The 25,850-nt window shown below is 44.2% G+C and overlaps 1 protein-coding gene across 2 annotated transcripts in view; it reads left to right on the forward strand.

Annotated features, from left to right (window-relative positions):
• Positions 1-233: 233 nt before the first annotated feature.
• Positions 234-25,850, forward strand: part of WARS2 (tryptophanyl tRNA synthetase 2, mitochondrial) — a 46,029-nt gene continuing 20,412 nt past the window's right edge. The window contains exons 1-3 of one of the 2 annotated variants that reach the window (XM_075904793.2): positions 252-387; positions 16,770-16,836; positions 24,529-24,786. In XM_075904793.2, the coding sequence (XP_075760908.2) occupies positions 16,834-16,836; positions 24,529-24,786 (261 nt within the window). In that variant the 5' untranslated portion in view covers positions 252-387; positions 16,770-16,833. Of the gene's footprint in view, positions 388-16,769; positions 16,837-24,528; positions 24,787-25,850 lie in introns of both variants that reach the window. The other variant, XM_075904789.2, reaches the window with a different exon arrangement.

Consider the following 25,850-nt stretch of genomic DNA (forward strand, 5'->3'; position numbering starts at 1 on the left):
GGGGGGCGGGCACCAGGCGCTGCGCGGGAGGCGCCGGCAGGGGGCGCTGTGCGCGGGGCAGGCGGTGTTAGCAGTGAGCGGGGTGGGGGGTTTGGATGAATTGAGCGCGTGGGGGAGGGGTGACGAGAGGGCGGGGCCGCCGGGGGGACGTTGGGGTGACGCAGTGGGAAGGGCGGTTCCACTGAACCGTTTGGGGGGTGGGGAGTGTGACGCAACTGGGCAATCCCTGGGCGGGGGTGGGGAAGGTTTGATGTGGCCCCGCCTCTCGCAGGCGGGCGTCAGCCTAGCACGTGCGCAGGCGCTGCGGCTAGCGCCTATTCCCCTCCCCCAGCCATGGCCGCGCCGCGCGGCGTGATCCGGGCCCTGCACCGCGGGACCCTCACCCAGGTAACGGGCCGGGGCCCCTCCCCTGACCCTCCTGGGCGGGGCCCGCGCGCACCTCCTTCTACACCCCCCTCCCGCTCCCCCCGCCGTAATCGTCCGGAGCGGGGACAGAGCCAACGGCCTCGGCCCTGCCCCGCGACCGGCCTCAGCCGCGCAGCCCCGCCCATCAGCGCAGGGCCCCTCTGTATTGCCCCGCCCTGGGCGCGCGGCCACTCTCTGCGCCCTGCCTCGCGCCCATCCGCTGCCACAAGTCACGGCAAAGCCTGGGCCTTGTCCGAGCGGTGGCGCGCGCTAAGGGGCGCTTGAAAGCTCCTCGCTGGCCCCATTCAGCCCTCGTGCTGGGCAAGGGCTCTGTGCTGGCAGCTGTTTTTCCCGGGGTGCTGCAGCCTGACTTCCAAACCCGCTCCCACGGCCTGCTGGGTTTGGGTGACTGTAGGCACTTTTCAAAGCAAACCCTGTGGGCTGAAACTTCTCAGCCCAGAAGTAAAGTATTTGGCATGCTGGTAAACTGCTTCAGTGCGTCTAGACTGGCAAGTTTTTCCACAGAAGCATGTGCTTTTTCAGAAAAACTTGCCAACTGTCTACACTGGCCGCTTGAATTTCTGCAAGAACACTGGCTTCCTACTGTCTGAAATCAGTGCTTCTTGCGGAAATGCTATGCTGCTCCCATTCGGGCAAAAGCCCTTTTCTGGAAATGCTTTTGCGCAAAAGGGCCAGAGTAGACAGCTGAAAACTGTTTTGCACAAAAAAGCCCCGATGGTGAAAATGGCATGGTGAAAATGGCAATCCGGGCTGTCTTGCGCAAAACTGTGTCTAGATTGGCACGGACGCTTTTCCACAAAACTGCTTTTGCGGAAATGTGTCCGTGCCAATCTAGACGCTCTTTTCCGCAAATGCTTTTAACGGAAAACTTTTCCATTAAAAGCATTTGCGGAAAATCATGCCAGTCTAGATGTAGCCCTTCCTGTTTCCTTCATGCGAAGCAGTGGGGAGTGCCCCCAAAAGCACATCATCCCATTGACACATTTTGTTAGTTGCCAAGGTGCTGTAAGACTATTCGTTATTTTTAAGGGTTTTTTTTCCTCGTTACAGACCAACATGGCTACCACCTCTGAAACGAATGTTTATTGCAAAGTTATGGGACTCAAAGTAGAAGGGAATAATGTGGTTTATCCAAAAGTATATAGTGTAATAAGATTTTTTTAATGAATGTTGCCAGGTTTTACCATTTCCTCTGGTAGAAGAAACGTTCAAAACAAAGATCACAAGTGTGGAGAACTAGTATATAATGGCCACCCCAGACTTTGAAGGTTTCAGGCAAAAGGGAAAGGGGGCAGCAAAAGCTGTTGCTGCTATCAAATACAATTTCCGGAGTGCTGAGATCCTGCTGCAGCTGTCTCTTCCTTTACTTTCTCTGCTGGTTGCCTCTGGGGGTTAATGGCTTCTCACCTTGAATCATCTTTTGGAATGTGTTAATGCTTAACACTATGATTTAATCGTGGCTAATTTTAGTAAAAGTCATAGGCAAGAAACAGGCTAAGTCTACATTGGCACTTTACAATGCTGTTACTTTATGGACCAGGGGCTAGACTACCTTCCCTTCTCTCCCCTCCCCCCAAGCACAGCAAATTACAGAGCTGTAAAGTGCCAGCATGCACTAGGCAGGACTGGTGACTACTAGGGATGTTAAATATTGGTTAATTGAATAGTCAATTAACCTTATGAATTCTTATCAGTTACTTGACTAGTTTATAGTACCCAGGGGTGGGGCTGGCATCCAGTGCACTGTGGCCCCATTTCCAAGGAGGCCCCTGCCACTCTATTGCTTCTGATACAGAGGTAGTAGTGCAGCCTGGGATGGCAGGTGGGAGCTGGTCCATGAGGGGAGCCTGTTTAAAAACCAGCTGCCCTTGCAGACTGGCTGCCTGCTGCCCCACGCTGCTGCTTCTGATAGAGAGGCAGCAGCGCAGGGTGGCAGGAGCCCCTATCCGGACTGGGGGAGGTCTGAGCTCCCGGACCTGAAGCAATCTGGAACTGACCCTGGTTACCTGTCTGCCTGGCTCCTAATATGCTTTAAATGAAGAGCTGCAGCTGGGGTAAATCCCAGATCTGTTGCAAGCCAGGACTGAGCTGGGCTGCTGGCCAGCCTGCTTTAAAATTGTACTGGGAAGGGTAGAGAAATACATGTAGGCGATGTCTAGACTGGCATGATTTTCCGCAAATGCTTTTAACGGAAAAGTTTTCCGTTAAAAGCATTTGTGGAAAAGAGCATCTAGATTGGCACAGACGCTTTTCCGCAAAAGCACTTTTTGCGGAAAAGTGTCCATGCCAATCTAGATGCGCTTTTGCGCAAAAAAAGCCCTGATTGCCATTTTCGCAATCGGGGCTTTTTTGCGCAAAACAAATCTGAGCTGTCTACACTGGCCCTTTTGCGCAAAAGGACTTTTGTCCGAACGGGAGCAGCATAGTATTTCCACAGGAAGCTCTGATTTCTTACATAAGATCATCAGTGTTCTTGCGGAAATTCAAGCGGCCAGTGTAGACAGCTGGCAAGTTTTTCTGCAAAAGCAATTGCTTTTGCGCAAAATCTTGCCAGTCTAGACGCACCCGTAATCTATAGCATTAATTTATACACTTTTGCTTATCGGTTAATCAGCTTCACTATTACATCCCTAATAACTGCTTCCCTTACATAGAAAGCTGTAGTGCTCATGGCGTGGCCACACTTTCATTTTAAAGTGCTGCCGCACATGTTATGTAGCTTCAACATTTAGAACCCCTCAAAATTTCCTGCAAACTGGCTGGCCCTCAGACAACCACTTTTACGGGTATGTCTAGATTACAGTGTGTATTCCTGTATTAACTGAATTTAATTGACAATTTATTTAACTCAAATTAACTGAGTTATTATAAATGTAAATTGAGACACTCCTCGGTTATTTGTTATAGGACACCAAAATTGTCGGTTTACCCTTGGACTCCAAGGTTAGCTGAGCAAACATTTGTGGAATTGACTTTGTTCTCCTATTGTAATTCAAGTTCAAACAACTCTGACAATTGAGGTCAGTTAAGTCTCCTTGGACCATTTAGCCCTTGACCTCAGCTGAGGTTCTGTATAAAAGGGCTGATCATAGTGGGGTTTAGTGACTTGAGCATCTGTTCACTAGGAAATGGTCTGACATCTTTCCCCTCTATTCAGACAAGACCAATGAACAGCCTTCAGGAACCTTACTGTTTGTACTGGGCCCAAAAGGTTTACCTAATATATGTTACCCAGAACAAACCATACTTGATTCCCCACAGGAGTTCATCTTGAAAGTGCTTCCCAATCCCTGTTACAAGTAGGAATATTTTGTCTTTGGCCAGTTCTACACTATTAATGATTGGCTGCCATAGGGGCAAGAGGTCTTTATGACTCTTAGACCACAGGTTCTATTTCTACAAGCTCTTCCAAAGGTTGATGCTGTTTCTTTGAGCTTTTCTAAGGCCAGATCAACACTAAACCCAGCAGCTTGGCTTAAGGTATGCAACTTCAGCTATGTAAAATATGTAGCTGCGGTCGACTTTCGTTAATCTGAACTTGGCGACATCCCTGTAACGGGAGGCTGACAGGAGCAAATGCTCACTCCTCACAAAAGCAGTAGTACCAGATGCAGTGGGAGGTCTCCTCTGAGGTTGATTTAGTGAGTCTTAACTAGGGAAGTGAATGTGTAGCCATTTATGCAATTAACTGATGAGACTGGGCTCATCAGTTAATCCTAATGGTTACACACAGCCCAGGCCCTCCCCAACCCACCCAACCTCACTCCACTGCCTCTGTGTCAGGGAGAAGGGGGCAGGGCAGGCAGGCAGGAGATGGTATGCGTGGGAGAGCCTGCTTTAAGCTAGCTCTTCACAGGTGCTGGCTCCCGTAGAGCTACCACCCTTCCCCCTCCCCCGCTGGCTCCCACAAGGCAGGTAAGTGTACACAAAGTCTAAGGTTCTTTTTAGTTTCATTGATCCCCACAAGACTTTGCGAAGCAGCAGGGACAGCTCATAGTACATTGATCAGTTTTCACACGGTTACACCTGGGGATCAGCAGCAGAGATAGAACTACATCATTTACGACATTTTATGTTTAGACTATAAAGGCTATACAGGAGGCCCCTGAGATGCGACCACCCGAGTTCTGACCCTCTGCACCTATAACCATTTTTGTAAGTGCAGAAGGGGCCAGAAACCTCCAACTTACGTCCTCGGCCCGCATTTACCACGGCGCATGGCACCTAGCATAAATGCGGGTTTGAGTTATGACGCCCCCAACTTGCAATGCTTCCTTCAGAACAAATCGTGTTGCGAGTCAGGGGCCTCCTGGACACTTTATTGAAAATGAGAGCTTATAGTTCACAGGGGTGGAGTTTTCAAGTCCTAATGGTGGTAATTCATTTTTTATGCAATCTTCACACTGGGCTTAGTCTCCCACAGTAGGGAGCTGGTCTCCTACTATGTAGGGTTGGGCATTTGACCAAATAATGTAAAAAATGGTCAACTATTTTAAAGCGTTAATTTATTAGATCACTTAACAGTAACAAAATGAGCAAGACTGTATGGTCTCCAGTAGGCATAGCCTTATGTATTTGTGCCAAATAACAAAAACATTTACATAATAGAGTCATAATGATTAACTGATAAGGAGGTCCCTATTAGTTAATGCTACTGGCTACATGCAATCACCCCCCTCAGGCTCTGCATTTAAAGTATTTTGGGAGCCAGCACACAGTTAGGCTGGCTCAGTCTTGGCTTGTGCTGGGTTCTGGCAGCAACCTCTACTATGGCTCTACATTTAAAAGATTTTTAGAGCGGACACGCAGGCTCAGTCCTAGCTCACGCCAGGTCCAGCAGCTGCCCCCACTGCAGCTCTGCGTTTAAAGTAAATTCTGTAAGTGTAACTGTCCACACTAGAGGGTTTCTAAACTCATGGGCTGTGTCTACACTGGCCACATAACCCGTAATAGCTATGGAAATGAGAGAAGTCAGAATAGGGAAATGCGCGGGGGATTTAAATATCCCCCGCGGGATTTAAATAAACATGGCCGCCGCTTTTTTCCGGCTTGGGGAAAAGCCGGAAAAGAGCGTCCAGACTGGCGCGATCCTCCGGAATAAAGCCCTATTCCGGAGGATCTCTTATTCCTACTTGCAAGTAGGAATAAGAGATCCTCCGGAATAGGGCTTTATTCCGGAGGATCGCGCCAGTCTGGACGCTCTTTTCCGGCTTTTCCCCAAGCCGGAAAAAAGCGGCGGCCATGTTTATTTAAATCCGGGGGGGATATTTAAATCCCCCGCGCATTTCCCTATTCTGACTTCTCTCATTTCCATAGCTATTACGGGTTATGTGGCCAGTGTAGACACAGCCATGTTGTTGCAGCTGCACAGAAACTGTGCAGACCCGCCCATAGGTCCACTGAGTTTCAATGTGACTTGTGGTCCTTAATGTGCTTTTGAAAATATGTGTCTGTCACTCATCTGAGGAAGTGGGGTATGCCCATGAACGTTCATGATACCATATATATATATATCATGAACGTTTATATAGTCTCTAAGCTGCTAAAGGACTACTCATTTTTTAAAAGTTATAGACTAATTTGGCTATCCCTCCGTGTCTGTCACTGTGGTACTTGAGCATCTTCCTTTCATTATTCTACATAAAATAATCTCTCCATGCTTCAGATGAAATTGAGCTTTAGTTCTTTATTCTGCAACGGTTTAGTACAGGAAAAGAAGGAGAATTTTGAATCCAGCTGAAACTGTAGGGGAAACTTAGTAAGCCAGGATGTAATACAAGTTGACATTTCACCAGTATATTGTTCTTAGTGGCCCAAATCTTATAAAATGTGCTATAGTCTTTAATTCTGTGTGGTCAGATTCTCAGTTTTGCATCCCCTCTGAAGACTGCTTTAAACAAGCTGATTACCATGTTCAGTTAAAATCAGAAGAAAAAAAGTTTCAAGTGATTTCTTGACTTGTTCAAAGGATTTTGCTTGTTGCCCAACCCCGAGAGTTGTCTGAGAAGCCAGCATTTCACATCAGTCAAATGTAGACCTTGAACTGATGAATTTGATTTTTTTACCATCTGGAATGATATTTTTGCATTGGCTCACTGGATACTATCCAGAAAACAACATATCTTGGGCATCAAAGAGCTAGATCAGAAGTGGTGCCTATTCTGTGGGATTGACTTTTTTCCAAACATGGTTATGAGACGTCCTGGAATGAGATCAGAGTAGCTGAAACTTATGATTTTTCTCTTTTGCGCTCCTTAATATTCACTTGTGCTTTTAAGTGTTTCTGGACTTAAACCTCATTGTCTCTCTAAATGAGATAATTCCTGCCTGAGTAGCAGAACCAGGAGGCATTGGGGTGGGGGCGGGGAAGGGAGGGTTTTGCCTTCTTGTAGACTCATGAACAGCAAGATAGGGTCTTGGATCATTCCAGGGAGTGGGAAATGGAGGGGCCAGACTGGGTCCAGGAGCAAGTAGGAAACCCCAGGTCCTTCCTTCCCTGCCTGGGGCCATCCCCATCCTGGCCAAATCTTAGAATCTCCCCTCCTGTGCCTCCACTTCTGCTAACCCCTGACTCTGCTGTGCATCATGCAGCTAGATAGAATGCTGTGAACATCTTTGGGGTCTTAAACGTGGTATATAGTATAATGATGGGTGCCCAAACTTTGCCATACTGAGTGAGTATTATGTTGTAATTTGAACAAACCTATAGGCCATCCATCTGCACCAGACTTTCATAAAATAGGGCAGATTGCAAATTGCCTCTTATCTTTCTTGCAGAGGAATGGTCTGTGAAGACTACAGGCCCCAACATGTGATTCTGCCTTCACTTAAGATAAATAACTAATACAACTGAGAGTTGCATGGTCTAATTTTCATGTTATGCACTTTGGCCACCCTGATCTTATGACAAGAGTCCTCTGGATTTAAAATATTTTAGAACTCCATTACGTGGCACTCTGCTAAGTATCCTGGAACTCAGTAAGGGTGGATCTCACTATTTCAGCCGTAAACTTCTAAGTCTGCTCTTAGTCACTGAGGGTATGTCTACACACCAAAGTTATTTTGGGATACCAGAGGTATCCTGAAATAGCTACCCCACATCTTCACAAGCCACTCATTATTTTGAAATATTTTTCGAAATAACGGGCAGGCTATTTCAGCATCCCGGTAACCCCAGTTCTACGAGGGTTAAGGGATGTCTTGAAATGGCACTTTATTTAGAAAAATATTTCAAAATAATGGCTGGCTTGTGAAGATGTGAATTTGCGCTATACAAATCGCATGTCTTATTTCGAGTTGAGTGCAGTGTAGATGTAGTCTGAGACACTAAAGAATATATGGCTTTCACTTTTCCAGCAGCCACAAAAACAACTGTTAATTGGACTGATGTCCGTTAAATATACTGATACATTAGGTGTCTAGATGTGAGAGGGTGCTTGGTAGTTTCTTGCAATGTTTTGAGTGAAAGCAGATTGGTGGAAATTCTTGAATATACTAAAGTAGAGATTTGAGAATTATCTGTGTGAAGAATAGAGTCCAAAACAGAAACTTAAAAGCCTCCCACCTCTGCCTTATCTCCGCTAGGAAGCTTCAGTCCTAACCTAGATTGAGTTTCTTGAGGAGAGAATGCAACTTTTGTTTCTCATTCAGTCTTTGCTGTGCTTGTTGAGATTTACGCCTAGTCAACTTAAAAAAAAGATTTTTTGAATGTTATTTCAGTAATCTTGCAACACAAACTATGCTGATTAAGTAAAGGTTAATTTTTTAAAAATATGTCTGTGAGTGGTTCCACTGATTTAGTTCTATTTTAAAGCCTTTTAAATTTGTGTGACTTTTCTAATATGGACAAGAAGGACCATTTGTGGTTTCCCTGGTGTGCACATCTGCCTACTAGGAAATGCACTGAGACTCCCAACTTACACAGACTTAGAGTACAATCATTATTTGATATAAACTTTCGTTTCTACTTGAGTTAGATTTGAGTCACAAACCACAGCATGAAAGTTTTTAAACAGCTGTGTTAATTTTGGCTCCATATAAAAAGCAGGTAACCTTGTCATCTTTCAGGCAATTGCCAAACATAATAACCAATAGAAAAAATTATTTTTTGGTTTAAGATGCAGTATGAACAATTGAATAGTTAAAAACAAAATATGTATTTTTAAAAAGTCACACTCTAAATGTGACTGGATAGTGTTTGTCCTTGTTTGTGTTCTTTTGGGCCAGTCTTACTTGAATGCAGAAGTCTCCTTCAACTGAGGATCAGAGATGAAGAAACTAAGATTTTATGTTTATAAGGCTTTAGACGCTTCTGTGATGATTGCAATATCAAAACTTAGCTATCTAGTTCACTGGAAGGGAAGCAGGTGGTTAGGAATTAGTTTGCCTTCTCCTAAAAGGAGACTGGCAAATGTTTTTACAAATAAATGAAATCATTTCTGACAAAATTCAGTGATCAGAAAAAGGGGGGCATTCAGTATATTAGTTGCGTAGCCCTTTGTATGTCCAATGGTCATTATTCTTAATAAGTGAGTAATACATAATGTCTTTTCATATTCTGAAAATAAGTCTTGCCTCTGTATTGAAGCAGAACTCATTCTTATTCCTTATTTCTAAAATTTTCTTTTTTGAAACAAATCAAATTTTTTTATCAGTCTTATGTGGTTCAAAGAAATGGAGGTTTCTTCTATTACTGAACAATAGTACGCCTACTATTAGGGCTGTACTACAGGCAGTCCCCGGGTTACGTACAAGATAGGGACTGTAGGTTTGTTCTTAAGTTGAATCTGTATGTAAGTCGGAACTGGCGTCAGCCGCTGCTGAATCTGATCAGTTTCAACCGCAGCTGAATCTGGACGCCAGTTCTGACTTACATACAGATTCAACTTAAGAAACCCAGGCGTCCCCAAGTCAGCTGCTGCTGAAACTGATCAGCGGCTGATTCCAGGAAGCCTGGGGCAGAGCAACTCTGCCTCGGGCTTCCTGTAGTCAGCCGCTGGTCAGTTTCAGCAGCGGCTGACTTGAGGACGCCTGGGGCAGAGCAGCTGGGGTGCTGCTGGGTTGCTCCAGTAGCGCGGCTCCTCGGTGCTACTGGAGCAATCCAGCAGCACCCCAGCTGCTCTGCCCCAGGCGTCCTGATTCAGCCGCTGCTGAAACTGACCAGCAGCGGCTGAATCAGGACGCCTGGGGCAGAGCAGCTGGGGTGCTGCCGGGTTGGTCCGGAGCGGCGCTGCGGGACTAACCCGGCAGCCCCCAGCTGCTCTACCCCAGGGGTAAGCAAGAAAAGCCTGGTCTGCTGGGGGGAGGGCACTAGCTGCACCCCCCCCCTCCCCCCAGCAGACCAGGGAGACGGGGGTGGCGGGACTGCCCAAGTCCTCCACAGCTTTTCTCCGTCTCCCTGGTCTGCTGACCTGGGAGACGCGGAGCAAAGCCGCGGAGCACGCCCGCAGGGGGACAGCTCAAGCGCGCCCGGGCTGTCCCGCTGCGGGCGTGCTCCAAGATTTTGCTTCCCGTCTCCCTGCAGACCAGGGAGACGGGGAGCAGCTTTTCTCGCCCCAGAGGACGGGGGCGGCGGACCGCGGCGCATCTGGGTGTCCCGCCGCTCCCGTTCTCCGGGGCGAGAAAAGCCCCGTTTGTAACTGCGGATCCGACATAAGTCGGATCTGTGTAACTCGAGGACTGCCTGTACTTTAGTACCGGTACTAAATTCTCCGCTGTTGGTTGGTTGTTCCAGAACATCTTTGTCTGGATAGAACTCTGGTTGCAAAATTGTCAATATTCAATTCTTATCTTTATTGAGTTTTTATAATCTCTTCCCCAAAATTTATCAGAATAAGACAGGAGGATCAGATCACATGATCCACTGAGCCTCATTGTCATTGCTTGCACAGCAATGCTTTTTTGGGGTGGAGGGTTTATCTGTGCTGAAAAGTTGCAGTTTTATAAGATGGGTGTAGTTTAAAGTAGTACAGCCCGATATTGTGGATAAAGTAATACTTGTGTAAAAGTGCTTTATATCAGTAAAATTATTCCCATATGGAATGGGAAAACTGTCCTGCCATAGTCTTCCAAGCATACTCTGGCTCCCCCCAATTCTGCCAGTCTGTCTTCAGTTAATAGATTAACTAATTAATTAGTGAATTAGTGGATCAGTTAGTCCTCAAAGCCTGTTGATAACCACCTTCTTCCTCATTACCTCTGGAACCCTGCTGGGAGCATGGAGGGGCCAGGAGGAGGGTAGTGTTGGTAGCTGAGTGGCAGGGAGGTATTCCCAGGATTGACTCCTGTCCCCCTCATTGCCACTAAACTGCATTTATACCAATTTATCTTATTTTATCTTCTCAGATTAAGCTAAACCAGTTTAAGTACATTTTATATTAGGAGTGTACAATGATATAATTAAATTAGTAATATCATCATAAATAACCTGATGTCTAGACCAGCCCTTGCTTATTTATAAAGAAAATGAAACAAATGTCTGTATTTGATGATAGCACTTCAGTGGTCCCAGTTAGGGTTTGAAATTTATATCTCCGTTGCAGGGGTTTAATGAGGTAGAGTGAGTTCCTCCCTTTTGTACTACTTCAGACTTTTTTTTTTTTTTTTTTTTTTGGTAAGTCTAAGTTAACAGGCCAACATGTTGTTTGGAGAACAAAAGCGTTGTATTTGTAAAAGATTTGTAAGAGAAGTAAAAATAATGAGGAGACCCTAACAACACAGCCATTCATTTTTACAGTCAGAGAATTTCCCTGGGCCCTGAACCATATTTTTGTTTTGGTTTTTTGTTTTCTTCTCCCACCCCTTATGTTTGATCAGGCACTTACAATCTCAGTCACTTTTCTCTTGGCTGCATTTTACACGTTGTTCTTTCTTCCTTCTGACACACTGGTTTTCAGTCTTATGCATTTCTCTTTTTTGACAAATTTCAAGATGCTTCGGTTAGAAACAACTTGGGCTATGTGAACTGCCCTGGATAAAATAACGATAAAAAGGAGAAACGTCTGTGAGTGATTCTTCTCTGTTTCCTGAGCCATTCCAGCCCCATTAATCAGTGCTAGTGCTGTGGAGGCTGTGTGATGTGTTATGTCGCCAGCACAGCAGCTCTTCAGTCCCTTTCCCCCACCCCCTGCGTGCCTACACAGTGGGGAAAACTAGAGAGGGAAGCCATCAATCTTTCCCGTCACCACATGCCAACAGTGATTCCACTCTCCACTTCCTGTTCTCTCTGTCTTGCTCACCACCTGTGTTTAGAATTAGCTCTGATTCTATTAATCTCATTCTCTTCCTTACCTGATTTGCTCCAAGAAAATATCTGAAAAATAAAATAGCAAGTGGTCATACCTGTATAACATTTGTAAGTGGTGACCACATGAGTTTGGATTGTAAAATAATTTCCCTTAACTATTGCAGCTTTCTCAGATTTCTGTAAAAGTCACTCTTAGGGTTGAAACTTTGCTTCTTTTCACCTCAATTAAATGATGAACTTTTTAAAAACAATTAACTTTAAATAAACTCTAGTTAGGGATTGAAATATTTACCGTATACTTTCTAATGAGAGGACTAAACCTGCTAGTGGGAGGCCAATAGAACAGGTGAATGGATGAGAATTGGAGACATCCTGCAAAGTAAGTCCACAGGCAACAGTTGAGTTAAAAGCCCAGAGTTTATGCTCTGCTGCTGGGAGGATTCTTATCGGAAAGTTTTTGTATCCTGTTTGGGGTTGGTCTTCATATCTGCCTCTCACTAGTAGGTGTTTTGAAAATTTGAAGTCTCATCCCCTTCTCTTTTTGGCTACTAATAGATTGGAGGCTCCAGGGTCAACTCCATAATCTCCTCAGTTTGTCTCTGTTGTAGCCAAATAAAACTTTTATGTTCATTATCATATAGCTTGTATATAAATAAACTCTCTAGACAAAAACATGACTTCTCAAAACCACTCACTGACCTGGCACATGGGCTCAAATTTGGCACTCTTGGCATAAGCACAGACAGGTTTGGCGTTCAACACAGCTTTGTCTATTAATGCTATCCCAGGTAGGCATAGTAATCAGAGCCACGTAAAACTAAAGGGCTTCTGTGATGGCTCTGGTTTCTTGGGTCTCTTGAGGAAAGTGGGAAGGGGTGCCATTTCCATTCTTTATTTTGACCCTGGACACATCTCTTCAGTCCAGAGCCTTTTTTTTCTGTCGTGTCATTAGGTAGGGTAATAGAAAAGTGTATTGGAAGCTAGTTATTATTGGCTGATGTGTTAGTAAATTAATTACTGGTAGAAACTTATTTTAATTCCAGTTCCATCAGAGCTGTAATAGCAGGTCTGAAGAGTAGAAGAGCATGTTCAGGAGACATGTCTTGTGTCAGTGTCCCTGGCATCAAACTATCATCTAAGGTGCCTCTCATATCTTGGTGAAGGATATTGTCTAGCCACATGCTCCATCTGTTATACATTTATTCCAGGAGGCTACGTCTACACTGGCATGATTTTGCGCAAATACTTTTAATGCAAGACTTTTTGCGTTAAAAGTATTTGCGCAAGAGAGAGTCTATACTGGCATGTGCCTTTGCGCAAAAGATTTGCTTTTGTGCAAAAGCATCCGTGCCAGTGTAGACACTCTCTTGTGCAAGAAAGCTCCGATGGCCATTTTAGCCATCGGTCTTTCTTGTGCAAGAAATTGATGTTACCTGTCTACACTAGCCTCTTGCGCAAGAACACTTGCGCAAGAGGACTTATCCCTGAGCGGGAAGCGTCAGAGTATTTGTGCAAGAAGCACTGATTTCATACAGTAGAACGTCAGTATTCTTGCACAAATACTCGCGGCCAGTGTAGACAGATGGCAAGATTTTGCGCAAAAGCATCCGCTTTTGCACTAAATCTTGCCAATGTAGACACAGTCGGAGTGTTTAAGGACAGATAAAATAGGCTATGGGCACCTCGATTCAAGTGGCTTTGGCAGTATAGCCTGTAGGGTCTGATTTATCTCAGACCATGGAACACAGGGAGAAGAGATTGCTGTTAGCATCAGGTTCAGCTCTAAAACTGTGTGGCCTATGAAGACTCAGGCATCAGCATAGGAGTTGACTCTAGAACTTGCAGTATGTATGGCATGCAAGATATGAGATCTATTAAAACTGAAAGCCTGTCAAGTGCCATCAGCACCAGGGGTGTAAATGAGTAGTCAAGTATATGATTAATCAATAACCCTAAGCTTATCAGTTAATCTCGACTACTTGCATTCCCCCCCCGCCCCCCCCGCTGCTTCTGTATCAGAAACAGTGGGGGGAGGAAAGGCTGTTGTGGAGCAGCCTCTGTCTGTGGTGAGCCTGGGTCTGCTGTGGGCAGAAGCTGTTTTGTAACTGCAGCCCCTGTCCATGGGGTTCCCAGGTCCCCATGGACAGAAGTTGCTGTCACAGAACAGCTTTTGCCTGTGGTGGGCCTAGGCTCTCCATAGCAGCTTCCCCACTCGCCAGCAGCCACTGTTCATGGGGAGATTGGATCCCTGTGGACAGGGGCTGCTTCCATCCTGTGTTGCTGCCTCAGTACCAGAGGCAGTAGCACAGGGTGGCAGACAGCTGGTCCACAAGGGGAGCTGGTTTTTAAACTGGCTTCCCTCATGGATGGGCTCCCACCTACCGCCCCATGTGGCTGCCTCTGATACAAAGGCAGCAGTGCAGGGTGGCAGAGGGCTCCCCAAGAATGGGGCTGGATTGCACTGGCTGCCAGTCCTACCCCCGGAGGCTATCAAATAGTCAAGTAACTGCTAAGAATTCATGTGGTTACTCGACTATTCAATTACCCCATAGCTATCATCCCTAATCGGCATCTGCTTTGGATCCATCAAAGAGCAGGCTATATGTAAGACCATTAGATCCATTTAATAAGATTCCAAGAAAGGTGGCTAAGTTGTGGAAAGAACAGTCACTGTTAGCAGGGCCGGATCCCAAATGAGACACTCTTCAGATCAGTCAGCCCATCAGTATTGGTTCCCAGACTGAAAACTAAATAAGACATTCTGTTATAGGAACCTGTGATTTGTATGGATTTGAAGGCTATGGCAGGGGTACAGATAACAGTACGATCTCTGGGACTGAATAGACGGGAGCTGAATTTTACTACTAATGGTTGCACTAATGGAATGGTTGACTAATCAGCAGGAAAGGAAAAGAAAAGCTTCTGAGATCTCTGTCGAGATCAGTTCCTCTGATAAGTAAGGTAGAGTGGAGGAAATATTTTGCTTTTATCCAGAGTCTTCTCTGCCTCCTCCCATTCCTTCAAATTCCTTGAATATATGGATGTTACCTGTTCCCTTTTTGATTGTGACTCCTGTTGTCTTAGCTTCAGATCCAAGGTTGCATCCACATTGAGAAAATAACAGAAGAGACTTAACCTGAGGCACAGCCTAACTTCTATTCTGCAGGAGTGGAATATAATTCATACTAGTGCTCCCTCTTAATTTTTTCCATCCATGTGCAAAATAAATGTTATGAGTACCGAGATGTGTGAATGTGCCCCACAAGTAGAAACACATGCTGCTGACTGGGGGCACTCTGCTAATCAGCTGGGTGGCATTTGAATCTCTCCCAGGTGGCCGCCCAATTGCTCATCTTACAGGGAATGCTGGTCCAGGCATTCCTACCTTCCTAGTTATAAGAGAATACTGGATGGGATGATATTGGTAAGATGGGCCTCCTTGAGTTGCAGAGCACTATTGGTATTCAGCTGAGGAATTTATGCCATCACCTAGGTGTGGTAGAACAACCTCCCTTCTGATAAGGATCCAGGAGGAGATTATGGAATGGTTCCAAGTTTTCAAGATCAGTCTACCTCTCTGGCCTTCAGGGAACAATCCCAGATGGTAATGCCAGACACTCTGAGGAGCACAAGGAACGCTTGGCTCCCCTCCCCCCCCCCCCCCAAGTGGACTTTCAGCATCTTGATGAAGAATTAGAGGCAAACTTATATAAACATGGGTCTCCTCTCCCTCAGAAACTGCTGTTCAATTTCATGAGCTGGTGAATAGAATTGCAGGAATTCTAAAATGGTCTGCTCTGCTAATTGTCTCCTTCCATCTAGTTTTTGTCATATGGAGAGCACCATCAAAGAACAAGTTTTCTTTACCCATTTTAAAAGGGCTACAGCAGCTTGCCAAGTAGGTTTGGTCTATACCAGATTCTCAGCTCATTTTCAGAAAGGCAGATAAGTTGTACCATTGTCTCATTTTCTTTCATAACCTGCTCCTTGTGGAAACAGCGACTGTCATGGGTGGAGAAGTAGGCAAGGTAATTTCCCACAATATGATAAAAATATTTGTTTAAATTGCTGTTTTGAGAAGGAAGCTTTTTTTTCACCTTTCTTGGGGATTATAGTAGTGAACTATCAGGCAGTAGTGTCCCATTATCAATTTCACTTGGGAGAAAATATGGTTTTCTGTATTTAAGTGCAGCCTGATGGCCATCTTGAACTACCTGAGGGCCAAATTAAGTTGGCTTATACCATTTTGATAGGGGAATAGAATATGACTAAACATTGGCTAAGCATTTTTTGATGCTTCTGATCAGTTGACCCTAGCAGTAACCTTGGCTGCTATTATAGAGAGGTCTGCCTAGTTAAAATCATCTGCTCTTCTACTGAAATAGCAGTGAAAGTAGAGGATCTCTCCCTTGAAGGGGATTGTAGATTTAGCAACAGAACAAATGATCTGCTAGAAAAACTAGAGGATACAGAATTTACCGCTTGGTCCCTGGGATTAAATCCTTCTGCATCTACACGTCTATATGACAGGTACTTTTGCCTGTCATTTTCTTCGACTTACTATTACTCTCATGACAGTCATTTCAAGAACAAGCTGTACCTCCAGAGTGGGCTGAGAAGAAAGTCTTTTCATTCATGTATAGAGATGAAACAAACTTCAGTACCATCATTGTGTAGGCTGACTTCGTATTTGGTGCAAGGATTGAAAGATGTGAGCCAGTTAGCATACGTCTTCTCCATCCCTTCCTCAGAAATGGACTGATTTACTTTATCATTAAATAGATGTCTATAACACCTGAGAAATTATAGGAAAGGGGTATATATTCAATGTCAAGCCTCCCTCTGCCCCCCTTTCCTTTTTCAGGGACCCCTCTATAAGCACATAATGATATGCAAGGTATAATCTCTACTGCTGTCGTGCTATAGGGGAGTTTTCCAGAAGATTTGTGGGAGGCTGGATTTTTAATCAAATTACTTTCTCATACCAAAGAAAAATAGTGAACTTTGTTCTAGCCTGGATTTAAGAAAGATCAATGCCTTTATCCAAAAAAAATCCTTCCATTTGTTGACACCTGTGTCCATCTCATTTGTTTCCTAGATTGGTTTGCAGCTCTCTACCTCAAGGATGCTTGAGACCAACTCACCACAAGTACCTCTCATTTATGGTGGGTCAAAGGCACTTTCTATATAGAATCCTCCATATTCTGCTGTTTATGGCCCTCCACAGACTTTAAGAAATGCCTCTGTGGTATGGCAACTCACTTGAGAATACAAGTTGTTTGTCTACCCATACCTAAACAAACAGTTTCTGAATTCAACTTCATGTGAGGTACTCCTCAGAGAAATTCAGTATATTATGTTTCTACTGAAGGATCTAGGTCTCCTCATAAACATAAAGAAGTCTGAGTTTTAGTCCGCATAGAGGACTCCAACATAGTTGCAGTCCTACGTTCTCTGTAGGCTAGGGCTTTTGTGCCAGATGACAGAATTCTCAGATTTAAATCTTGACAGTGTTCTCAAAAGGCAGTATTTTTTCCTAATACTTACCTGTGTAAAGGTGTTAGGGATGTGTGTCACATACCATATGCTTGCCTCATAATGAGGATTGGATAGCAGTGGCTATCTCTAAACTGCTGGCCCAGATCAGACAGCATGCAGAATTTCCAGTGATACCACCGAATGCACTACTTGACATGGTGAACTCAGAATAAATGTTCTAAGAGCAAGTTTATTCATCCCTGCAACTTAATAAATGACAAGCACTTTGGATGCATCCAGCAATGGTTAGGACACTTATTAAATTCCCTGACAGATCAAGGCATTGGAGCTATCAGGAAAAGAGACTGCCTATAAATCTATTACAGATGAGAGCAATTTAACTGGTTTCTATCAAAGGAAAGCTGGTTTAGGTGGTGACTGACAATACAACTGTCATGTACTTTGTGAATAAGCAGAGTGAGGGGCTCGTTCATCTTAATTAAGCAGTAACGCTATAGGACTAGTGCATTTAGCACAAGATTTATCTGATAGCCCTGCACCTTGTAGAAGAGGAAAAACAACCTGGTGGACTCACTGAGTAGAGTATCAGAGGGGTAGCCGTGTTAGTCTGAATCTGCAAAAGCGACGAGGAGTCCTGTGGCACCTTATAGACTAACTGAAGTGTAGGAGCATAAGCTTTCGTGGGCAAAGACCCACTTCATCAGATGCATGTGGGTCTTTGCCCACGAAAGCTTATGCTCCTACACTTCAGTTAGTCTATAAGGTGCCACAGGACTCCTCGTCGCTTTCACTGAGTAGAGAGGCTGTACAGCTGCATGAGTGGTGGATAGGAAAGGAAATGATTCATGCGATCTTTAGCATATAGGCTTCTCTAGCTAGAGACCTGGTTGCAACAAGTCTCAATACAAAGTGTAGAGTCTTCTTTTCCAGGTCAGGAAGCAGCTGAAACTCCATATTTGATGTGTTTCTTCTGCACTAGAGAAGAGACCTGCTGTGTGCTTTCCTCCCCTTCCATTGTATTACAATGTGTGATTGCCTTTTTGGCTAAATGTGGCACTTCAAGCACTTGCTGCTTCAATTTCCTCCTTGGAGTTTTCTGGCTCTCCTATGGTTTGTGTGGCTCAGCCCTCTGACTGGGTCACTCTCAGTTCAATTCATTTTCAGTGTAATAAGTCCAAACAAAAGACCCAAATAAAGAAAAGGTATTCTGGCCTTTAGGATTTCTCTGAAACCAGCCTTTTGGGCTCTGTTCCCGTTCCCTCCTGGGTTACCTTTCAGTCCTTTTGTCTTTCCTGGTATGCTGGTAGGAGAGCTTCTCCTGTCAGTGTTGTGACATAAAAGCTGTCCCATCAACATAATTCTCCTTGGGGAGGTTAGGTGGATCTTTCACACCTCAAGTGACCTATTTATACTGATGATATAGGTCTGTAGTGTAGACCTGGCCTAATAAACCTGTATTGAGAAAGCTTGAACCTTGGGTGAAGTATTCATTATTTAATCAGTCTATTGAGGTTGCCTTTGTTATTGCTGGAGTTTCAGCTAGAGGAATTAGTGCATTGCATGCCACACCCTCCTTTCACTGTCTTTCATAGAAACAAGGTAGTTCTCAGGCTATACCCTGTATTGTTATCCCTGTAATTATCCATGTTACACTATAAATCTATCAGATTTCTTTTTCAATCTAGGGAAACCACTTTACAATTGGAATACTAAAAGAACCCTCACCTGTCATCTTAATAGAACTCAGGAATTTCACCAATTAGTAAATTGCTTATTTCATCCATGGACACTCATCAAAATTAGGCAGTATCATCAACCATTTCCAGATGGATTGAACAGTATTTTTAGAACAGTTTTATATATAGCAGCACTCTCCTCCCCTCTAGGTATTATATTGCATGCCCATGGTTTGTGTTAAATGTCTGATCAGGAATTATGTATAGCTACAACTTGGAACTCTGCATACAGGTAGTTTCACAAAACATTGCACGTCACATCTGACAGCTCGAGCTGATACAGTTTGTTGGAGCTCTACCCTCCTCCTGGTTGAAGTGCTGCTTGCCAAACTATCCCATAAAACAGGACCATACAGGAGACTCTTGAAAGAAATAGAGGTTACTAACTTCAAGCCAGAGTTCTTAGAAATGAATGCTGCATAGTTATACTCCTTACCAATCTTTCCCTCTTCCTCAGAGTTCTAATAAACGCTTTCTCTGATATAGTAATGGAAGAAACTGAGGCATATTCCCCCCCCCCCCCCATATCCTCCTCCTCCCTGAGGATGTTTGGAAGCACAGGAATAGGAATGACCACACAAATACTGTAATAAACACTGTTTGGAGAAGGATTCTCACACTAGGGTCGAGCAGCTGGCAGAACCCTGAGTGTGAATATACAGAGTCCGGTTACAAGTAACAGTCAGAGCAGAACTTCTCTCTCTTCCCCTCCCCTTTTTCTTATGCTCCCTCCTTTACTTCTTCCCAGCATGCCAATACTAACCAATCCAGGCCTGCTCCAGCAACATCCCCACTGCCACAGTGTTTTCCTAGTCTTCAAATATCAGCTTTATATTTGAGTCACCGTTTAGATCTCTGAAGGTTAATATATACTAATGATGCTGGTGATAATCCAGGACACATGAAAACATTGATATCTATAGATATTGACCTGTTTATTTTGAAAAAAAACCTGGAAAATTCCTAAACAGCTTTAACTTTGAGGTAAGGACTGCATAATCTATCAGTGCAAATCACAAAACTCAAGAATTTAAGAGTAAAGTCATTCTCAGTAGATTCAGCTATCTGTCTTCCACTGCCCATAGGCCAAGTGCAACTTCAGTTCCAGCTGTGCACCTAAACAGTAGTGTGCACATGTACTGATTTCGTTTAATGACTTCATTACCTATGTCTCTGGACAATCATAAAATGGAGAAACACCATCTTATGTAAGAACGGTATTTGCCTTGCAGGAGAAAATCATAGAATCACAAAAATTTATGACTGGAAGAAATCTTGAGAGGTCATCTATTCCCTCTCTCCTCACTGAGAGAAGATGTTTGTCTAACATTGGCATAAAATGATTATCGTAACTAATGTGTGTTTTAACAGTTATTCATGCAAGTTTTCCTAAACGTGACAGATAAATGAGTCCTTTGGTCACCATTTTCAGCTTAATGCCATCTCTATCTTGCTTATGCACACAATACAAAAACAGGTACAGAACTATGTACAGTATAACTTAGAAAGCCACAGCAGTCCTGCATTAATGATCCAAACACATAAAAATATAACTAGTTATCATGGGGAGAATTAAGGCTGCCTGTTCATTTGTTGTCATTGCCTCAAGGATTTCATTTGATTTGATAATGAGAGATGTGAACTTGGGGGGATGACAGATAGGAGAGGAAGTGACTACAAGACACAAATTCATCCCAAAAAAATCAACTTTGAAGAAAGATTAGTCCTGGAAACTTTCAGCCCAGCAGCTGAAAATTGGGCAGACTTCTGAAACAGGCAGTGCTTATGTAAGCAGATACTGGTGGTGATGGGGAACTGACCTACAAGAGGCTCAACCGAGGTTTCCTTGTTTTAAGGGTAGGTATAGCAAAATCTCACAACCCTGGGAAGTGTGGCACTATTACATTATTATAGTGACTCAGCATCACCACTGTTAAGGTTGCATCTTCTAAAATTGATATGCTCAATTGGAATACTTTGTTGTATCAGGAAGGTGCAGAGTAGACAGTATTAATGTCTCCCAATGTGAGATCATTTGTTTGTGGGGTTCTACACATATCAGCCCTGAATAAATAGTTACAAATGGAAACACTGTTCCATTATAACACTGTTATTTTTTGCTCCAGGTATTTTATGTGAGTTGAGCTATAACAAAAAAAATAATGCTAACAAGGAACACTATGTCCAGTATTCCATTGTAACACATTGTCCCTTGGTACAGGTATTGCATGTGAGTTGGGTAATAAAAAGGGAAAGGAATGGCAATAGAAACGTTTATATACCAGGAGCAAAGCCTTCAAGAAGATCCTTCTTGACTTCAAGAAGACTTCAGTCAATCCTGCTAGAGCTGGGAAGGCCATGGCACAATAGTTGGGGAGTAGGGTTGCCAGGTGTCCAGTATTCACCCGGACAGTCTGGTATTTTCACCTCCTGCCCAGTAAAAAAATTTCTGAAAATACCGGACACCTAAGATGTCCGGTATTTTCTGATTTTTTTTTCCTCGGCCAGGAGGCGAAAATGCCGGGCACCTGGCAACCCTACAAACATTCAGCACCCGGCCTCCCCCCTAGTCCCCAACACCCCAGAACCCATGCTTATGTGGTTCCGCAAGGCTTCCGGCAAAAAGACCAAGGGGAAGCAATGACTCCCCTGGGTCTTAGTGCTCAACAACTCCCCTGTTCCTATCCCGGCACTCACTCTTAAAGGGGACATGCTGGTTTAATGCTGGTTAATTTTAATATATATTTTTGCTTAATAAGTTTTGGGCTCTTTTTGTTTTTTGTTTTGTTTTGCTCAATAACTTTGGTCTCCCCCTGCCCCTTTTTTTTTCAACAGAATGTTTTTCCTGGTGGGTTTTTTTTGGGGGGGTGGGGGGGGTATTTTTGTTTCAACCATCTGGCAACCCTATTGGGGAGGGACTGGGTAAGGGGAGGGAACACACTGCCTGGCCAAGGGCATGGCTGGAGAAATGTGCAGAAGCAGGGTGATGGGGATAGGGTTATGGAGTAGAGGCTAACTTAGCATGTTAGTTGTGGGACATCATGTGTAACACTGTCTAAATGATCACAAACTCTTGCTAACTACCGGTATGTCTCTAGGAAATTCAATGCTAAAAAAACCATACAGACCCCAAAAAAACAACCTTCATTAACATAGAGTTAGGGTTGCTGGGTTATGTACCATCCCTTGGCAGACCACTGAGTTGAGCAAAATTCAAATGTCTGAAAAACAGGAAATATTAGTTTGTTGCAAGTGGTCAGTGAACCATAATATAATCATAATTGTTTTGTTGGCACATCTCCCAGGAAACAGATTTATCTTAATTGTAATAGGGACAGATTATGCTAATATGTAATAGTTTAATTATGACCAGGTGTTAAAAGGTTGCAGGCAAGGCTCCATTAGAAGTCCTGCATTTGCTCACTCTAACTTTGAGTAGGAAAATTGGCTTGACCTGAAGAGTTTATTCTGAAGACAAAGGAGAAAGTAGGAAGAAAATTGGTCATGATTGTCACTGGTGCCTCATGTGGATCACAACTGGGGGTTCCAGTATTAGGTCAGACTGTCAAAACTTGGCAGATTCTCTCACTCTGACACTGCTGGTATAGTCTAGAGTGAGATTAACCAAACCAACAATATACATCTGTTCTTAGGTCACTTGATTAGCTCACCATAAATCCACTCCGTTCCTTTAGTGCTCCAGCCTCTACCCAGTCAAATTAGACAACTGCGATGAAAGGTTGTTAAACAAGTTATCACCACACATCAAAGTTCTGGCTCCAAAGAGCTTTCCACTAACCACCAGGGCCGATGTGTGGGGATATGAGGAGTTGCATGCCCCCCAAATGCTGTGGGCAGGGGAGCCTGGCACCTGCAGCAGGTTCCAGATCCTGGACGCACCAGCAGCGGTGGTGCAGGCAAAGAAAGGCGGGTGACCCCCCAGCTCACTCTGCTTCTCCAGCCATATCATATCAGGCCGGGATCACCTGATGAGTCCCCGATGGGAAGCGGAGTGGCATGGCCAGGGGAGCTGAGCAAGCTGGGGCTACCTAGCTCCGCTTATCCTATAGCTACTGGTGAGTGCAGGGAGTGGCCAGACTCTTGCTACTGGTATCAGAACCTCAGCCCTGCTAGTCCATCAGGCTGCCTTGGTTGGGGGAAGAGGCGGGGCAAGGAAGAGGCAGGAAGAGGGTGGAGCAAAAACGGGGGGCAGAAAGGAGGGGTAGATGTTGGCGCCCCAGTTTCAGCCTGATTGAGAACATCTCTTTACACTTGAGCCCTAAGACTCTCTGATGCTGGGAGATTTTTGCAGTATAGAGCTGGAAAGGAGGAAAATTAATGAACCATTTATGTTCACTGGAATTGATCACAGTAATTTAGGGGCTAGGGATGTGAATGACTCATCAACTAGTGAACGATCTGATAAGCAAATGCTTATTGGATAGTCAGCTAGTCCCCCCCTCTTGCTGTCTCGATCAGAAAGAGGCAGCAAAGGGAGGGAGTGCTTCAAAACAGCAGCACTGAATGGAGCCTGGGGTTAGCAAGGGACTTCCTTGCTGACCCCAGGCTCCATGTGGCACTGCCGCTTTGAAACGCCGCAGGGAGCATTGGGCACAGTGCTTTTGCCTTTGATGTGTAGCAACAGCTCTGGAGCTGTTGCTACACTTCAAAGGCAGAGGGGCCCTTATCAACTAATTGAATAGTCAATGCAAATTGCATCGAATATTTGATTATCCAATTAATCTAAATTTAATATCAGTATTCTGGACAATCATGAACCCAAAAATCTTTCTTTTATGTAACAATTTTACTTACTGTGGAGAAGGACATCATAGAATCATAGATGTCTAGGGCTGGAAATGGACCTCAGCAGCTTATCTCTTCCTTGTCTGTGCACTGAGCAGTATCAAGTATATCTGCACCATCCTTGATAGGCATTTGTAACCTGATCTTAAAAACCTACAATAATGGAGATCCCACAACCTCCCTTAGTAAACTATTCCAGTGCTGCACTACTTATCTTTCATAAGTGTGGCACCCAAAACTGGACATGGTATTCCAGATGAGGCCTCACTAATGCTAGTTACAACAGAACAGTTACTTCCCCTGTCTTCCATATGACAGTCTTCTTCTTGCATTCCAGAAATGTCTTTTTCTCAGCTGAATCACATTGTTGACTTCAATTTGTGATCTACAGTGATCCTTTCCAGCAGTACTATTGCTTTTCCCATTTTGTATTTGTGCATTTGATTGTTTTCCTTCTTAAGACTTTATTGTCTTTATTGAATTTTATCTGGGTAATTTCAGACTGACAAATTCATTTTGAATTTGAATCCTGTCTTCCAAAGTGCTTGAAACTCCTCCCAGCTAGATGCCATTCACAGATTATTTAAGTGTTCTCTCCACTCCGTTATCCAAGTCAGTGAAGAAAATATTTAATAATACCACAATCAGGACAGAGCCCTCCAGGTCTCCAGCACATACATCCTTCCAGTGTGACAGCAAACACTGCAAAATGGGGAAGTAGAAGGAGCTGGGGAGTAGGATACTGAATGTTGAAATGAAAAATGAACAAGGTTTGAAAAGCAGTGGTGCTATAAATTATTAAACTTTTCATTACAGAATAGCCATATGGATCGAATTTTCTCTGGTATTCAGCCAACTGGGAAGCTCCACCTTGGTAACTACTTTGGAGCCATCCAGAACTGGGTGAAGCTTCAGGAAGAGTACAGCTCTATGCTATACAGCATTGTAGATCTGCATGCTCTCACAGTTCCACAAGAGCCAGAAATCTTGTGTCAGAACATCCTGAACACCACTGCTACGCTCCTTGCCTGTGGTATCAACCCAGAGAAGTGTCTCCTTTTTCAGCAGTCACAGGTCAGTGTCCCAGTTACTTACAAATGTATTCTTAGGCATGGCTATCTGGTGTTCCCCCTGCACTTTGTTGTGCACACATAGCACTCTGCATGTCATTTATTATTTTGTGCTGACTGTCCTAGAAATTATTTAAAAACAGTGAGCCAGGGTGTACCTGTGGCGGTGGGCGGGAGGACAGGGCCAGGCCCCCGTAGGACAGGAGTTGCTCTGACTGGCCAGAGCAGCCCCTGTCTGGGGTGGGCAGGGAGCTGCTCCAGTCCCTGCTGTTAACCAGAACCTCTAAGCATTACCTGTTTAGGATAGTGCTTACTGGTTAACCTTTTGCATGCCTACCAGAAATACCCTCTCTCATAACAACCCAAGTCAACTGTAAAATCCCTGCCCTAGTTCTTGTCCAGAAGGAGCTTTTCCAGATCTTCCATTTCCTCTGTGTTTCCTCTTCTAGAGAATGGACTCCTGTTTTTGCAGCCCAGTCTACACAGACAGGAACATTCAGGTCAACGTCTTTTCCTAATATAAGTCCTTGGCCATTGGTTTATACTTTGTGAAGGATGCCTTTTCTCTGCTCATTTTTCCTCCTCTCCTTTCTCGATTATAACTTCTTTACAGAGAACAAGATCAATTCCTCAATTTACTAGGGTAGAAGTAAGGTTTGTCATATAGAATTCTGTTGCCATTCTTGCCCCTCTGTTTTAGCTTTTTCTCTGAAGGAGAACAGCCTCTAGACCGCAAATGTCAGAATCACTAGTTAACAGGTTATTTTTTTTTTCATTCTTCCAGCAACTTCTGCTCCCATTACTTCCTGATCTGGGAAATGGTTGGAAAAGATTCCACTCAAACTTTGACAGCTGATGCCCAGGCTGCTTAGAGAATATGATTCTGCATAAAAAAACTGTAACTTCTTTGCAGTTAGATTTCCTATGTTCGGTTCCTGAATTTACAGGCGAGATCTAGGAAAAACTTTTTCACTGGGAAGGTGGTGGAGAACTGGAATGGGTTACCTGGGGTGGGAGGGGTGTGTGTGGGATCTCCATCAATAGAGGTTTTTAAGTCTCACCTTGACA

This window comes from Pelodiscus sinensis, chromosome 1, assembly GCF_052426305.1.
Source record: "Pelodiscus sinensis isolate ZL-2025 chromosome 1, ASM5242630v1, whole genome shotgun sequence".
NCBI lineage: Eukaryota > Metazoa > Chordata > Testudines > Trionychidae > Pelodiscus > Pelodiscus sinensis.